The sequence below is a fragment of the Oncorhynchus clarkii genome, chromosome 9 (assembly GCF_045791955.1).
Source record: "Oncorhynchus clarkii lewisi isolate Uvic-CL-2024 chromosome 9, UVic_Ocla_1.0, whole genome shotgun sequence".
Classification (NCBI taxonomy): domain Eukaryota; kingdom Metazoa; phylum Chordata; class Actinopteri; order Salmoniformes; family Salmonidae; genus Oncorhynchus; species Oncorhynchus clarkii.
Window position 1 is genome coordinate 24,723,961 of NC_092155.1, and position 18,837 is coordinate 24,742,797.

The 18,837-nt window shown below is 42.2% G+C and overlaps 1 protein-coding gene across 1 annotated transcript in view; it reads right to left on the reverse strand.

The window, feature by feature from the left end:
- The window catches only part of LOC139416106 (ATP-dependent RNA helicase DHX15-like), a 34,568-nt gene extending 32,197 nt beyond the window's left edge, over window positions 1–2,371 (reverse strand). The window contains exon 1 of the mRNA XM_071164398.1: window positions 2,149–2,371. Coding sequence (XP_071020499.1) covers window positions 2,149–2,156 — 8 coding nt within the window. The 5' untranslated portion in view covers window positions 2,157–2,371. The remainder of the gene's footprint in view (window positions 1–2,148) is intronic.
- Window positions 2,372–18,837: the final 16,466 nt, after the last annotated feature.

Consider the following 18,837-nt stretch of genomic DNA (forward strand, 5'->3'; position numbering starts at 1 on the left):
TGAATGTGAGTAGTGTGACAGACGAGACAAAGCTTCTTTTTTTTATTTTATATATATCGGCCAGGCCCCATTCCCTTCTCTTTTCCCATCACCATTCCAAAATGGAATGAACCCAACAACCAACACAGAAATAGGACGGCTCAGATTCTACAATGTGCCGCGGCTCGGCTATGTCATGTCCTTTTCCTCAAATAACATGAAAAGGTTACTGCGCATTTCCCTTTCACGCTGCAGAAGGATGTAATCAAGTGTTGCATGCAAAGGTCACATTAATAAAGAAATTAATAGGCTAAAATATCAAGTCAAAAGGGGAACACTTTCCTTTTACAAATGGGTGATATCTTTATTTCCTTTTAATTATGCTACAACACATGTCTGCACCCCAGAACCAAAGTATTGAATTTCCTTCTTTGATGAGACCAATGTTGAAGACTCCATTTGATGAACTGGCAAAAGGCTAAAACGGGTTGTGGCAATGTAGCGGGGCGAGATCTTTATTATGCTACAATGCATGTCTGCACCCAAGAACCAAAGTATTGATTTCATCTCTTTGATGAGACCAATGTTGAAGACTCCATTTGAAGAATTGGCAAAAAGCAAAAACTGGTCTTAGCAATGTAGCCTGTGTCATGAGCAACTACACTATTTCCTAGGACATCATGTCGGCTTGGGTACATACATACACACACCAGTTGACCCTTCAGAACTCGTGTCATGTTCTTATGGGCCTAGAATGTTGACATTTCAGTACCCAATTATAGCGAAGGACTTACTGAATGAATCTTGTTCTGACAAAGTTGGCCATGTGTTTCAGCACCACGTTGATGTCCTCTGACAACTGAATCATCAGATGATATACAAAATGAGAAATTTTATATAGCTAGGGATTATATAAATGATTATAGATTATTATAGTCTGTGACTTAGCTAGTTAACAGTGCATTGTTTCTTTAACCCATATTTTACCAGGTAAATTGACTGAGAACACATTCTCATTTACAGCAATGACCTTGGGAATAGTTACAGGGGAGAGGAGGGGGATGAATGAGCCAATTGTAAACTGGGGGTGATTAGGTGGCCATGATGCTATGAAGGCCAAGTTGGGCATTTAGCCAGGACACCGGGGTTAACACCCCTACTCTTACAATAAGTGCCATGGGATCTTTAGTGGCCAAAAATAATCAAGACACCCGTTTAACGTCCCCAATCACTGCCCTGGGGCATTGGGATATTTTTTAGACCAGGGAAAGGGTGCCTCCTACTGGGTCTCCAACACCACTTCCAGCAGCATCTAGTCTCCCATCCAGGGACCAACCCTGCTTAGCTTCAGAAGTAAGCCAGCAGTGGGATGCAGGGTGGTATGTATGCTGCTGGCATACCCAATGGACAGAGACGGCTTTTCGGGTAGTTTCAACCAAAACAAAACTAAAGCATGTCACCTAGCCACTTATGTTTAAAAACACAAATAATATATAGTTAGCTAATATAACTAGGTAACATTATTAACTTGCCATGATAGCGGTCTAGTTAGCATTAGCAATACTACTGACTGGATGCTAACTACATACCTAAGTTACCTACCTACCTTATGGCCACGCGCAGGAGGCTACCCACGTGCATGTATGATGCATATTTTGCACTGTTCTGTAACGTTAGCCTGGTTTAGGAGCTTCCTAGCTATGTTAGCTTATACTGCGTGTTTATTTAAAATACTAGCTAACTAACGTAACTAGGCTAGAATACTTTTCCGCCGCATGCACGTCCCTGGACGTTTTGTCCATTCGCCATTTACATTTTATCTAGCTAGATAGCATGTGAGCGACGTTAGCTGTAGCCCCCAAAAAAACTCCTGCACTGCAGTGCCCATCAAACACGAAAACAAAGGATCCTCTCCCTATTATTCCCTATACACACCCATCAGAAGACTATCTTTTCACTCGATGAATAACAATCTCCCAAACCCAAACGATGTCGTTTCGACATTTTTTGTTTTACACATAAATAGCTATCCACAATAAGGAACAAACGTAGGTCGATGCCATACCATTTCTGCACACTTCTGCCAAATATATTTAGAAATCGGTCCTTGTTCTATCTGTGCTGCTGCTATTGTTAAGCACCACAAGTATGGCGACCGGAAGCACTTACCTCATCATTAATATCTCTGCGTAAATGACAGAAAAACAGCAATTTAGCGTGAGTTTCGTCGAGCCAGATACATTAAATAACGTTTTTATATTAGCAAAATATTGCGACTTAAATATTTGCGCCACGGGGAATTGTAAAGGACAGCTGCTGCCGTGGACGTGGAGTCAGTTGTTAGCTGTCTGGGGGATGTTGTGGCTTGCACCAAACTCAGCCTCCCCCTAATACATAAAAAAAAGAGAGTCCATGTGCAATACCAACATTGACCGAATCCGATGGTGAAACTCAGTTGTAGAATTCATCCCAAAGCCAAACATTTTATAAATAACATTATACGAAAAATATGTACTTGAAGAGGGCTGTCAAATTGTTTGTTATTGCAAGACAGCATTATGCACATTCTGGATGTAAATGAGTTTTTTCAAGCCATGTCAATCTTTCAAGAACATTTGACAAACATTTTCAATGTATACACCTTCCAAGATATTTCTTAAATGTTTCAACCTATAAGATTATGTAGTGACGAATCAGCTGACACCGGAGACAATCATTGCCGTTGACACAGGTAATTACACAGCCTGGACATTCCTAACAAGCTTTGTAATGACAAATGGCTCATTGCTTGTAACCAGGGATTGATGGTGATAGGGAAGGAGAAGTCAACGTTATAACAAAGCTTTACTGATGCTCTTTATCCAAGGCTACTTTAAAATATCAGGTCTTTTTCTCCCTTTCTTTCACAGGCAATTAAATAAAAGTCCAATTGTGTGTGAAATAGGTCTGCCAAGCAGAGCTGCTGACAGACAGAGGACCAACACCGACACAGGAAAGAATAGCCCTGTTATTTCAATGTGAAAAGGGACAATAGCATGCAATCTGAATGGAAACAACCTCTCAATAACATCAAGATGAATGAATTGCAAAGCTGCACTTGAAACATCAAGTAACTGTATAAGCTATGAATAATTATTATTGCCAAGTGACAGTAAACAGGTATTGTTTAAAATAGTTATTTCAGATTTTCAAGATCTACAACTTGTTCATAGTTTGCACCACAGCTGTTCAGTCATTCACCCACATTTCTTTACTTTGACCTTGCAGAATAGAATCAATAACAAGTCAAGTAGAGGAGGTAAATGCCATGTGCACATTGAACAGGGTAACTAGCCCCCCCGGGTAACTGCCCCCTTTATTCTCACAGAAACCACTTTCCCTGCCGCTAGTCTTGCTCAGCTGAAAATGCTATAGCGCTCATATAAAAAAATGCAAGTCACTAACAAAACGATTCTGAAGTAAGTTGATCTAATATTTTCTCATTTAGAAAAAATTATATACACTACCGTTCAAAAGTTTGGGGTCACTTCAAAATGTTCTTTTGTTCCATGAAATGAAATGAGTCGCAAAATCAATAGGAAATATAGTCAAGACGTTGACAAGGTAATAAATAACGATTTTTAATTGAAATAAGTGTCCTTCAAATGTTGCTTTCGTCAAAGAATCCTCCATTTGCAGCAATTACAGCCTTGCAGACCTTTGGCATTCTAGTTGTCAATTTGTTGAGATAATCTGAAGAGATTTCACCCCATGCTTCCTGAAGCACTTCCCACAAGTTAGATTGGCTTGATGGGCACTTCTTATGGTCAAACTGCTCCCACAACAGCTCAATAGGGTTGAGATCCGGTGACTATTATGGCCACCCATTATAGACAGAATACCAACTGACTGCTTCTTCCCTAAATAGTTATTGCATAGTTTGAAGCTGTGCTTTGGGTCATTGTCCTGTTGTAGGAGGAAATTGGCTACAATTAAGAGCCATCCACAGGGTATGGCACGGCGTTGCAAAATGGAGTGACAGCCTTCTTTCTTCAAGATCCCTTTTACCCTGTACAAATCTCCCACTTTACCACCACCAAAGCACCCCCAGACCATCACATTGCCTCCAGCATCTTATCTGCATCTCACTAATCCGAACACTTCAAACTGAGATTAATCTGTCCATAACAATTTTTTCCAATCTTACTCTGTCCAGTGTCTGTGTTCTTTTGCCCATCTTAATCTTTTATTTTTATTGGCCAGTCTGAGATATGGCCTTTTCTTTGCAACTCTGCTTAGAAGGCCAATATCCCGGAGTCGCGTCTTCGCTGTTGACATTGAGACTGGTGTTATGCAGGTACTATTTAATGAAACTGCCAGTTGAGGACTTGTGAGGCGTCTGTTTCTCAAACTAGACACTCTAATGTACTTGTCCTCTTGCTCAGTTGTGCACCGGGGCCTCCCACTCTATTCTGGTTTGAGCTAGTTTGCGCTGTTCTGTGAAGGGAGTAGTACACAGCGTTCTACGAGATCTTCAGCTTATTAGCAATTTCTCACATGGAATAGCCTTCATTTATCAGAACAAGAATAGACTGACGAGTTTCACAAGAAAGTTCATTGTTTCTGGCTATTTTGAGCCTGTAATCGAACCCACAAATGCAGATGCTCCAGATACACAACCAGTCTAAAGAAGGCCAGTTTTGTTGCTTCTTTAATCAGAACAACAGTTTTCAGCTGTGCTAACAGAACTGCAAAAGGGTTTTCTAATGATCAATCAGCCTTTTAAAATGATAAACTTGGATTAGCTAACACATCGTGCCATTGGAACACAGGAGTGATGGTTGCTGACAATGGGCCTCTGTATGCCAATTTATGTATTTTTTATTTCACCTTTATTTAACCAGGTAGGCTAGTTGAGAACAAGTTTTCATTTGCAACTGCGACCTGGCCAAGATAAAGCAAAGCAGTGTGACACAGACAACAACACAGAGTTACACATGGAGTAAACAATAAACAAGTCAATGACACAGTAGAGAAAATAAAGTCTATATACAGTGTGTGCAAAAGGCATGAGGAGGTAAGCAATAAATAGGCCATAGGAGCGAATAATTACAATTTAGCAGATTAACACTGGAGTGATAAATGAGCAGATGATGATGTGCAAGTAGAGATACTGGTGTGCAAAAGAGCAGAAAAGTAAATAATATAAAAACAGTATGGGGATGAGGTAGGTAGATTGGGTGGGCTATTTACAGATGGACTATGTACAGCTGCAGTGATCGGTTAGCTGCTCAGATAGTTGATGTTTAAAGTTGGTGAGGGAAATAAAAGTCTCCAACTTCAGAGATTTTTGCAATTTGTTCCAGTCACTGGCAGCAGAGAACTGGAAGGAAAGGCGGCCAAATGGGGTGTTGGCTTTGGGGATGATCAGTGAGATATACCTGCTGGAACGTGTGCTACGGGTGGGTGTTGTTATCGTGACCAGTGAACTGAGATAAGGCGGAGCTTTACCTAGCATAGACTTATAGATGACCTGGAGCCAGTGGGTCTGGCGACGAATATGTAGCGAGGGCCAGCAACCCAGTGGTGGGTGGTATAAGGTGATTTGGTAACAAAACGGATGGCACTGTGATAGACTGCTTCCAGCTTGCTGAGTAGAGTGTTGGAAGCTATTTTGTAGATGACATCGCAGAAGTCGAGGATCGGTAGGATAGTTCATTTTACTAGGGTAAGTTTGGCCGCGTGAGTGAAGGAGGCTTTGTTGCGAAATAGAAAGCCGATTCTAGATTTGATTTTGGATTGGAGATGTTTAATATGAGTCTGGAAGGAGAGTTTACAGTCTAGCCAGACACCTAGGTATTTATAATTGTCCACATATTCTAGGTCGGAACCGTCCAGGGTGGTGATGCTAGTCGGGCGGGCGGGTGAGGGCAGCGAACGGTTGACAAGCATGCATTTGGTTTTACTAGCGTTTAAAAGCAGTTGGAGGCCATGGAAGAAGTGTTGTATGGCATTTAAGCTCGTTTGAAGGTTAGTTAGCACAGTGTCCAAGGAAGGGCCAGAAGTATACAGAATGGTGTCGTCTGCATAGAGGTGGATCAGGGAATCGCTCGCAGCAAGAGCGACATCATTGATATATACAGAGAAAAGGTTCGGCCCGAGAATTGAACCCTGTGGTACCCCCATAGAGACTGCCAGAGGTCCGGACAACATGCCCCCCGATTTGACACACTGAACTCTGTCTGCAAAGTAGTTGGTGAACCAGGCGAGGCAGTCGTCAGAAAAACCAAGGCTATTGAGTCTGCCGATAAGAATACGGTGATTGACAGAGTTGAAAGTCTTGGCCAGGTCGATTTAGATAGGCAGGGCAGGATGGATATAGGTCTGTAGATATTCCATTAAAAAAGCAGTTTCCAGCTACAATAGTCATTTACAACATTAACAATGTCTACACTGTATTTCTGATCAATTTGATGTTATTTTAATGGAGAAAAAATTTGCTTTCTTTTAAAAAACAAGGACATTTCTAGGTGACCCCAAACTTTTGAACGGTAGAGTAAGTATTCACACCCTTTACTCAGTACTTTGTTGAAGCACCTTTGTCAGTGATTACAGCATCGAGTCTTCTTGAGTATGACGCTACAAGCTTGGCACACCTGTATTTGGAGAGTTTCTGCCATTCTTCTCTGCAGATTCTCTCAAGCGCTGTCAGGTTGAATGGGAAGTGTCGCTGCACAGCTAATTTAAGGTCTCTCCAGAGATGTTTGATCGGGTTCTAGTCCGGGCTCCGTCTGTGCTACTCAAGGACATTTAGGGACTTGCCCCGAAGCCACTCCTGCGTTGTCTTGGCTGTGTAATTAGGGCCATTGTCCTGTTGGAATGTGAACCTTAGGCCCAGTCTGAGGTCCTGAGTGCCCTGGCACAGGTTTTCATCAAGGATCGCTCTATACTTTGCTCCGTTTATGTTTCCCTCGATCCTGACTCCAAGCGGGTTGTCATGTGCCTTTCACTGAGGAGTTGCTTCCATCTGGCCACTCTATTTTTTTCTACACTTCCCAAGATCTGTGCCTTGACACAATCCTGTCTCGAAGCTCTACAGACAATTCCTTCAACCTCATGGCTTAGTTTTTGCTCTGACATGCCCTGTAAACTCTGGGACCTTATATAGACAGGTGTGTATCTTTCCAAATCATGTCCAATCAATTGAATTTACCACAGGTGGAATCCAATAAAGTTGTAGAAACATCTCAAGGTTGATAAATGGAAATAGGATGAGCTCAATTTCGAGTCTCATAATCAATGTGCAAACATTTCTATAAATCAATTTTTGTTATGGGGTATTGCGTGTAGATTGATGACAGAAAAAAACAACTTCATCCATTTTGGAATAAGGCGTAACAAAATGTGGAAGCAGCTAAGGGGTCTGAATACACTGTATATACCATTAGGAGAGACTAAAGATAAATAATATACTTCATTAGAGATCAATTTTTAATAAAGAAGTACAATCTAAGGTGAGTAGTGTTGGGGTCAATGAGAAGTGTTGCATAGAATTAAAAAGGTATGTCGGATATTATTCATCCTAAATCAGACAGGTTTTTTACATGGATGATATATTATCTCCAATGTAAGACAAGTACTCCAAACAACAGAACACTATGAAAAATATGGGAAACCAGACCTGGTACTCATAGCGGACTTTGAAAAGGCTTGTGATAAAGTACAACTGGAATTTACAGTGGGGCAAAAAAGTATTTAGTCAACCACCAATTGTGCAAGTTCTCCCACTTAAAAAGATGAGAGAGGCCTGTCATTTTCATCATAGGTACACTTCAACTATGACAGACAAAATTAGGACAACAAATCCAGAAAATCACACTGTAGGATTTAATTATGGTGGAAAATAAGTATTTGGTCACCTACAAACAAGCAAGATTTCTGGCTCTCAGACCTGTAACTTCTTCTTTTAGAGGCTCCTCTGTCCTCCACTCGTTACCTGTATTAATGGCACCCATTTGAACTTGTTATCAGTATAAAAGACACCTGTCCACAATCTCAAACAGTCACACTCCAAACTCCACTATGGCCAAGACCAAAGAGCTGTCAAAGGACACCAGAAACAAAATTGTAGACCTGCACCAGGCTGGGAAGACTGAATCTGCAATAGGTAAGCAGCTTGGTTTGAAGAAATCCCAGAACTTTTTGGTAAAAACTCAACTCGTCGTGTTTGGAGGACAAACAATGCTGAGTTGCATCCAAAGAACACCATACCTACTGTGAAGCATGGGGGTGGAAACATCATGCTTTGGGGCTGTTTTTCTGCAAAGGGACCAGGACGACTGATCCGTGTAAAGGAAAGAATGAATGGGGCCATGTATCGTGAGATTTTGAGTGAAAACCTCCTTCCATCAGGAAGGGAATTGAAGATGAAACGTGGCTGGGTCTTTCAGCATGACAATGATCCCAAACACACCGCCCGGGCAATGAAGAAGTGGCTTCGTAAGAAGCATTTCAAGGTCCTGGAGTGGCCTAGCCAGTCTCCAGATCTCAACCCCATAGAAAATCTTTGGAGGGAGTTGAAAGTCCGTGTTGCCCAGCAACAGCCCCAGAACATCACTGCTCTAGAGGAGATCTGCATGGAAGAATGGGCCAAAATACCAGCAACAGTGTGTGAAAGCCTTGTGAAGACTTACAGAAAACGTTTAACCTCTGTCATTGGCAACAAAGGGTATATAACAAAGTATTGAGATAAACTTTTGTTATTGATCAAATACTTATTTTCCATCATAATTTGCAAATAAATTCATTAAAAATCCTACAATGTGATTTTCTCATTTTTCTAATTTTGTCTGTCATAGTTGAAGTGTACCTATGATGAAAATTACAGGCCTCTCATCTTTTTAAGTGGGAGAACTTGCACAATTGGTGGCTGACTAAATGTGGCTGACCACTGTATATATAAATGCCTGGAATATTTACATTTTGGGGAATCTCTTATACAATGGGTTAAAGTTATGTATAGTAACTCTAGGTGTAAAATAGTAAATAATGGCTATTAGAAAGTATTAAACTGTCAAGAGGAGTAAAACAAGGTTGTCCATTATCGGCATATCTATTTATTATGGACATCAAAATGTTAGCTATTAAAATCAGATCCAACAATAATATCAAGGGGCTATAAATCCAGGGCTTAAAAACAAAAAGTGTCATTTTATGCAGATGATTCATGTTATTTTAAATCCAAAATTTGGATCCCTCCACAGCCTCAGAGGATCTCCATCTTGTCTCATCGCTGCAACTCCCCAATGGGCTCGGGAGGCAAAGGTGGAGTACAATGGGTCGGAAACACTGTTCACCTGATGACAGAGGTCAGCCTGATGGTATTTAAATTGCCATTGTCAGTAGCTTATACCTGTCCATACCATAACCCCACACCACGGGGCACTCTGTTCACAACATTGACATCAGCAAACTGCTCACCCACACAAGACCAGACACATGGTCTGGGGTTGTAAGGCCGGTTGGACGTACTGCTAAATTATCTAAAACAACGTTGGTGGCAGCTTATGGTAGAGAAATTAACATTCAATTATCTGGCAAAAGCTCTGGTGGACATTCCTGCAGTCAGCAAGCCAAATTAACCCTCCCTCAACTTGAGACTTCTGTGGCATTGTGTTGTGTGACAAAACTGCACATTTTAGAGTGGCCTTTTATTGTCCCCAGCACAAGGTTCATCTGTGTAATGGTCATGCTATTTAATCAGCTTCTTGATATGCCACACCTGTCAGGTGGATGGGTTATCATGGCAAATATGAAATACTCACGAACAGGATGTAAACACATTTGTGCACAAAATTTGAGAGAATTAAGCTTTTTGTGCGTATGGAACATTTCTGTGATCTTTTATTTCAGCTCATGAAACATGGGACCAACACTTTACATGGTGTGTTTATACACTATTTTTGTTCAGTGTACATTCATGAAATAAACATTTATTTAAAGCGTCACTCAGCAGTTGAAACAACACGACCTCACCCGTTCCGGTAAAAAGTTGAGGGATAGGGCTGGAGAAATGTAGCCACTCTCAAATTTATAGGCAGGGCTAAGGATGCAAGGACTGACCATCCATGAAATCAAAATTATAGTCTTAACCATATTGAGGCTATATAGTGTTTGTTTACATTTACAAACATTGGAGTGAAGCAAGCTTATATTCTGGGTTCTGGTGGGTACGACATTTGAACTAAGCTCATGAAGCATTTATAAGTTATATTCTTCAAGAATCAATAGGTTTATTTCATTAATTCAGAAGTCCAAAAATGGATGAAGCAACTGCAGATTGCCCCTTTCATGTAAACATATTGTATTTTGTTAATGTCTAGTCCTGGTATGTCTATTTAGAATCTGAATGCATTCATACACTCAAAAGAAACAAAATATCTGCGCAATATACAATTAAATAACAAGAACACTATCACATTTTACAGGACCACTGTAGGAGACAGACAGCTTTGGGAAACTACAAATCACACAGTTAAACAGCTGCCCTACTCACCTTAAAATAAAACCTTTTTTTTTTTGTACATGGGGCAAGTTAAAGCACTTTCAAGGGATAGTGTGACATTTAGGAAATTAAGCCTTTTTACCAAGTCGATGAACTCATGGATACCCTTGTTATGTCTCTGCTTGCAGTTTGAAGGAAGTGGAAGGCAGTTTCTGGAGCCATTACTAACTAGTGTTAGCGCAATACCTGGAAGTCTACAGGAACAGCTAGCATGCTAGTTGTTCCTGAAGACTTCCAGTAGAAACAAAAGGGCTTAATTTCCAAAATGTCACAGTATTCCTTTATTAAGGTGTGCAAAATAAGTCACCCTATGCCCATGCATGAATTGCAGCATTATTTCATAAAGTGACAGCAATAGCCATGGTTTAATCACAAAGTTAGCCACATTTGGAATGTTAAAGGTCAGTGCTGATGAGCACCTTAGATGGGGAAACCACATAAATATCAAAATTGTATATTAGTATTTTCACCCCTTATCCTTTCAGATATAGACAGAAAAGGTTTAATATGCCGGTGTCCCAACTTCAATCATTCTAACTGTAGACACACAAATTGATGTGGATATGTCTGCTTGTTGTCACATTACATTAAGCGAGCTAAAGCTGGTTGACTCATCAGCACTGTGTGAGCTAACGCTAACTCTCCGACATCCACTGTATACATCTCTCTTGGCAACTGTGTGGTCTGGAATGATGTGTTAGCTCAATGTGACGCCCTAACCTGCTTTTAAAGGCTTAATGCGTGACTTTGCTCATGCAGGTGTGTCATTTCATTTGACAGAAATAGCTCAACCATTACTCACACTTGAAAAATAAATGTGTTTTTTCCCCCTTCAACATTTAGCTCTAGTCATCCCGATCTCATTTTAAAACACCAGCCATAACAAAGCGAGTGACTAACCAGGTTGTTGGATGGCTCATTTTGCCTGAGTGAGACAGTGTTGCAATGATCAAGAGGGAGTGTGTGGGAGTTCTAGATGACAAAGCTGGCAGTTTCTAAAGATGGTTGTCACACACTGGAGTAATGGGGGCCCTGCAGGTAGTGATGCCCTGAGGCGATGCACTGGAGCAGCCAACTCTAGGCAGGGTGGGCATTGAAACGCCCTGACAACAATGTGCCAATGTGCATGATGGGGCTTCTCTCAGCAAGGAGAGGGCACACAGACAGGCACAACACACATTTTCAATAGTTATGCCAAAGATTGAGTAGGGGGGGTTGAAGGATACTCAATAACACAACATGTCAATTGACTATCCTGTAGAAGCTCCAAACATATCAGTCAAACTCATTCCTATCCAGACCTGGGTAGAATATGTATTCAAAATATCATAGTTGCGCTTGATTTAGCTCATCAGGCACAACAGCACTAACAGAATAGTCATGCAGGACAAGATAGGCTGGTCTGTCCCCTTACTGCATGGGCTAGATCAGTGGTTCATGTCTCCTCTTATAGCTCCAGCCCACCCTCTTATCTTAATAGAGATCACACTGTAGGACTACACCTTGACAGTGTGCTGACCCCCCGGCGCGGCCTCTGCTTATTGGCCCACCACAACTCTCCCTCCATCCATAACGTCATCTGATGCCGGCCTCACTGGGGCCCTTGGAGTAATTTAGGTGCCGCGGTCGCTTGTTTCCTTAAAGAATAAGCGGAAACTGCAAGGTAGGTCACAATGGATAAAGAACCCGTCAACAAATGTAGAAGAGCGACGTGGATGGAATTGTCTAAAGTCGAGCGAGGCGCCACTCGACACGACGCGATTAGCCACTCAACTTGGGTGATTTACAAAAATAATTTGCATAACTGCCCACGGATTCTCCAACTCAATTCCCTGTGCATAAACAAATCAAATTTAATATAAATAAGGCCATAAAAAGCAACAACCCGAGCGGTTCCGCGTGTTGTTTCCCTGGGACTTTGCCCTTGTGAGGAAGCACGACACATGTAATTGAATGTAATAAATAAGAGTGGAGAGACGTAACTCTACAGTATATCTAGGACATTCGTGGAGGTTGATGTTGGGTTTGGGTGATTGATGCTAATGTTAATCCTAACGGGCGGCTGCTTTATTTGCTTCTTTAATCAAGGACAGTATCATCGAAGCCATTGCACTGACGTATAGGGATCCGAATGAATAGACGCAATGTAATAATCACAACATTGTTCAATAACCAGTTGCTCGCACAAGGGTGGGAACGAGGCATATGGCTCATCCATGCGTGGGTGACAAACAAGCAGGAAAAAAGATCTGACAAGACATTTCACATTGTTTTTCCACCTCCCCATGAGAGATAATGACAGACCCGTCATCCACCGAGCAGAAAGTTACACTTTTCACATCACCAGGTGACAACCTGGTGGGCTCGCTCGGTGCACTCTGATTGGTTCCCTCTCTCAGGGATTGCTGACAGAAGTCAGGTAGCGTAAAGAAGAGAGAACTGAATGAAGCGCAGGACATAGACACAGCCATTGGCCATCAGTGGCCAGGGCACCTGGCTGGTAAAGTAATTAACCCCGCTGAGTGGTTGGCGTGGAAACCGCTGACTCCAAGTGTCCCACCCCCTCCCCTATCCCCCTAGTTCCCTTGGCGATGATGGGGTGTCAATTCCCCCCACATCCAGCTGCCTCCTGCCTCCTCAAATCACACCTATTAGAGCCAGCAGGCCCCGTGGTGACCCGGCTGGGCCACTGCGTCTGTCTGTCCAGGGTAGTGTGTGTGTGTGTGTGTGTGTGTGTGTGTGTGTGTGTGTGTCCGCCCAGGGTAGGAGGAGAGGGGGGCAGGTGGCTTGGCTGAAGCATTTGGAGCAAAGCATCTCACCACCACTCCCTGTGAGAATGTGATTAGATCGCAGTGCTGCCAAAATCACCACACTGGATCTCACACACTCACTGAGAGGCACATATAATAAAGGCACAGCTGTGCGCACACACACAGTGTTAACAAATACTATTATAAACAAAACTACATTACTATTCTAAAGAAATTCATACTAACATAAGGGTGGGGTATGGGTCGGGGATGTCTCTGTCAGAGATGTGGGGCTGAGATTAGTTTTGGCAGGGGCTGCACAGTGGTGACCATGACCTAATTCTACCTGCCGTGGCAGAGAGACCCACTCACAAGGGGCAACAGCAAGCTAGCCTGGCAGCGCCCTGCTCTGTGACAACTACTTAACAACCAAAAATAGCATATATATATATATATATGCATACGCACACACAGTTTAAGTCGTTAGGTTGGAGTCATTAAAACTAGTTTTTCAACCATTCCACAAATTTCTTGTTAACAAACTATAGTTTTGGCAAGTCGGTTAGGACATCTACTTTGTGCATGACACAAGTAATTTTTCCAACAACTGTTTACAGACAGATTATTTAACTTATAATTCACTGTATCACAATTCCAGTGGGTCAGAAATTTACATGCATGACGTTGACTGTGCCTTTAAACAGCTTGGAAAATCACAGAAAATTATGTCATGGCTTTAGAAGCTTCTGATAGGCTAATTGACATCATTTGAGGAGGGGTACCTGTGGATGTATTTCAAGGCCTAACTTCAAATCATGGGAAAATCTAAATAAATCAGCCAAGACTTCAGAAAACAAATTGTAGACCTCCACAAGTATGGGTCATCCTTGGGAGCAATTTCCAAATGCCTGAAGGTACCACATTCATCTGTACAAACAATAGTATGCAAGTATAAACACCATGGGACCACGCAGCCGTCACACCGCTCAGGAAGGATACGTGTTCTGTCTCCTAGAGATGAACATACTTTGGTGCGAAAAGTGCAAATCAATCCGACAACAGCAATGGACCCTGTGAAGATGCTGGAGAAAACAGGTACAAAAGTATCTACATCCACAGTCAAAACGAGTCCTATATCGACATAACCTGAAAGGCCGCTCAGCAAGGAAGAAGCCACTGCTCCAAAACCCCCATAAAAAAAGACAGACTACGGTTTGCAACTGCACATGGCGACAAAGATGGTACTTTTGGAGAAACTGTTTGGCCATAATGACCATCGTTATGTTTGGAGGAATAATGGGAAAGCTTGCAAGCCGAAGAACACCATCCCAAAACATGAAGCACGGGGGTGGCAGCATCATGTTGTGGGGGTGCTTTGCTGCAGGAGGGACTGGTGCACTTCACAGAATAGATCATCATGAAGACGGAAAATTATGTGGATATATTGAAGCAACATCAAGACATCAGTCAGGAAGTTAAAGCTTGGTTGCAAATGGGTCTTCGAAGTGGACAATGACCCCAAGCATACTTCCAGAGGTGGCAAAATGGCCTAAGGGCCACAAAGTCAAGGTACTGGAGTGGCCATCACAAAGCCCTGACCTCAACCCTATTGAAAATTGTGGGCAGAACAGAAAAAGTGTGTGCGAGCAAGGAGGCCTACAATACTGACTCAGTTACACCAGCTCCCAAGTAAAACTATTTAAAGGCAATGTTACCAAATACTAGTTGAGTGTATGTAAACTTATGACCCACTGGGAATGTGATAAAAGAAAGCTGAAACAAATCACTCTCTACTATTATTCTGACATTTCACAATCTTATATATATATGGGGAGAACAAGTATTTGAAACCCTGCAGATTTTGCAGGTTTTCCTACTTACAAAGCATGTAGAGGTCTGTAATTTATCATCATAGGTACACTTCAACTGTGAGAGACTGAATCTAAAACAAAAATCCAGAAAATCACATTGTATGATTTTTAAGTAATTCATTTGCATTTTATTGCATGACATAAGTATTTGATACATCAGAAAACCATAACTTAATATTTGGTACAGAAACCTTTGTTTGCGATTACAGAGATCATACGTTTCCTGTAGTTCAGGTCTGGAGACTGGCTAGGCCACTCCAGGACCTTGAGATGCTTCTTACGGAGCCACTCCTTAGTTGCCCTGGCTGTGTGTTTTGGTTCGTTGTCATGCTGAAAGACATAGCCACTACCCATCTTCAATGCTCTTACTGAGAGGAGGTTGTTGGCCAAGATCTCGCGATACATGGCCCCATCCATCCTCCCCTCAATACGGTGCAGTCGTCCTGTCCCCTTTGCAGAAAAGCATCCCCAAAGACTGATGTTTCCATCTCCATGCTTCACGGTTGAGATGGTATTCTTGGGGTTGTACTCATCCTTCTTCTTCCTCCAAACACGGCAAGTGGAGTTCAGACCAAAAAGCCCTATTTTTGTCTCATCAGACCACATGACCTTCACCCATTCCTCCTCTGGATCATCCAGAGGGTCATTGGCAAACTTCAGACGGGCCTGGACATGCACTGGCTTGAGCAGGGGGACCTTGCGTGCGCTGCAAGATTTTAATCCATGACGGCGTAGTGCGTTACTAATGGTTTTCTTTGAGACTGTGGTCCCAGCTCTCTTCAGGTCATTGACCAGGTCCTGCCGTGTAGTTCTGGGCTGATCCCTCACCTTCCTCATGATCATTGATGCCCCATGAGGTGAGATCTTGCATGGAGCCCCAGACAGAGGGTGATTGACCGTCATCTTGAACTTCTTCCATTTTCTAATAATTGCGCCAACAGTTGTTGCCTTCTCACCAAGCTGCTTGCCTATTGTCCTGTAGCTCATCCCAGCCTTGTGCAGGTTTACAATTTTATCCCTGATGTCCTTACACAGCTCTCTGGTCTTGGCCATTGTGGAGAGGTTGGAGTCTGTTTGATTGAGTGTGTGGACAGGTGTCTTTTATACAGGTAACGAGTTCAAACAGGTGCAGTTAATACAGGTAATGAGTGGAGAACAGGAGGGCTTCTTAAAGAAAAACTAACAGGTGTGTGAGAGACAGAATTCTTATTGGTTGGTAGGTGATCAAATACTTATGTCATGCAATAAAATGCAAATTAATTAATTACTTAAAAATCATACTTGATTTTCTGGATTCCGTCTCTCATAGTTGAAGTGTACCTATGATAAAAATTATAGACCTCTACATGCTTTGTAAGTAGGAAAACCTGCAAAATCGGCAGTGTATCAAATACTTGTTCTCCCCACTGTGTGTGTGTGTGTGTGTGTACACACACACACACACACACACACACACACACACACACACACAGTGGGGCAAAAAAGTATTGTCAGCCACCAATTGTGCAAGTTCTCCCACTTAAAAATATGAGGCCTGTAATTTTCATCATAGGTACACTTCAACTATGACAGACAAAATGAGGAAAAAAAATGCAGAAAATCACATTGTAGGATTTTTAATAAATTTATTTGCAAATTATGGTGGAAAATAAGTATTTGGTCAATAACAGAAGTTTCTCAATACTTTGTTATATACCCTTCGTTGGCAATGACGGAGGTCAAACGTTTTCTGTAAGTCTTCACAAGGTTTTCACACACTGTTGCTGGTATTTTGGCCCAAGGAGGTTTTCACTCAAAATCTCACGATACATGGCCCCATTCATTCTTTCCTTTACACGGATCAGTCGTCCTGGTCCCTTTGCAGAAAAACAGCCCCAAAGCATGATGTTTCCACCCCCATGCTTCACAGTAGGTATGGTGTTCTTTGGATGCAACTCAGCATTCTTTGTCCTCCAAACACGACAAGTTGAGTTTTTACCAAAAAGTTATATTTTGGTTTCATCTGACCATGAGACATTCTCCCAATTTTCTTCTGGATCATCCAAATGCTCTCTAGCAAACTTCAGACGGGCCTGGACATGTACTGGCTTAAGCAGGGGGACACGTCTGGCACTGCAGGATTTGAGTCCCTGGCAGCGTAGTGTGTTACTGATGGTAGGCTTTGTTACTTTGGTCCCAGCTCTCTGCAGGTCATTCACTAGGTCCCCCCGTGTGGTTCTGGGATTTTTGCTCACCGGTCTTGTGATCATTTTGACCCCACGGGGTGAGATCTTGCGTGGAGCCCCAGATCGAGGGAGATTATCAGTGGTCTTGTATGTCCTTCCATTTCCTAATAATTGCTCCCACAGTTGATTTCTTCAAACCAAGCTGCTTACCTATTGCAGATTCAGTCTTCCCAGCCTGGTGCAGGTCTACAATTTTGTTTCTGGTGTCCTTTGACAGCTCTTTGGTCTTGGCTATAGTGGAGTTTGGAGTGTGACTGTTTGAGGTTGTGGACAGGTGTCTTTTATACTGATAACAAGTTCAAACAGGTGCCATTAATACAGGTAACGAGTGGAGGACAGAGGAGCCTCTTAAATAAGAATTTACAGGTCTGTGAGAGCCAGAAATCTTGCTTGTTTGTAGGTGACCAAATATTATTTTCCACCATAATTTGCAAATAAATTCATTAAAAATCCTACAATGTGGGAGAACTTGCACAATTGGTGGCTGACTAAATACTTTTTTGCCCCACTGTGTATGTATGTATGTATATATATATATACACATATACACACACAGAGACAGAGAGAGAGAGAGAGAGAGAGAGAGAGAGAGAGAGAGCCTCCCAGGTAATCCTGTCATAGAGAGACGAGCAAAAGTAACCCTAGATGTCAATCAATCTGTGAAATAAGATTGTCTTTAATAATTATATTTTTGAGGCTAGATATGTTTTTTATTCTTCTAAATCATGGATAGTCAAGCCTCCTTCTGGAGAGCTATTGGGTGTGCAGACTTTTGCACCAGTCATGCTCTAACACATTTAGTTCAACTGCAGGACATTGATTCGCTGATGTGTTAGAGCAGGGCTGGAGCAAAAGCCTCCACACCCAATAGCTCTCTAGGAAAGGTTGGCACCTCTGCTTAAGATTTTGGAATGTCACGTCTGATACAAAGGAATTTGATAATAAAGTCAAGCCATATCTAATGAGTCTGAGTCTTAATGCAATTTGTTGTACAGACCTGAAGAGTAAAACAATGAGCATAGCTACTTTCCTTTGCAAATGAGAATAGAAATTCCTCTAAGAGAATATAAAGTATACTGGTAGTGAGACGCAGGAGGATTCTGACTTCCCACAGTGCAAGCGGCAGGCTGTGACAGACCATCAGGGATCGGTGCAGGGAGGGGGGGGGGGGCAAAAAAGGGAATTGTCAACTTCAATCCATGTCACAACTTGAGCAACCCAGTGAGAGCAGCTGAAATTGCTCACTTCTTCAATGCCCAGGGCTCTCTGAGCGGCAGTCAGTTTTGGTTGACTAGTACAGGGCAGGTCACGCATTGTAACCTAGGTTACAGTCTCACTTCTACAAAACGACAACTACCAGCTCCACGCCACTGCTCAGAAAATAACACATTTGTAGTTCTACTGTTTACCCCTTTGAGTAGTTAAATTTCACACAGACATTAAAGTCAAATTAGGCAAGATACCAGAGG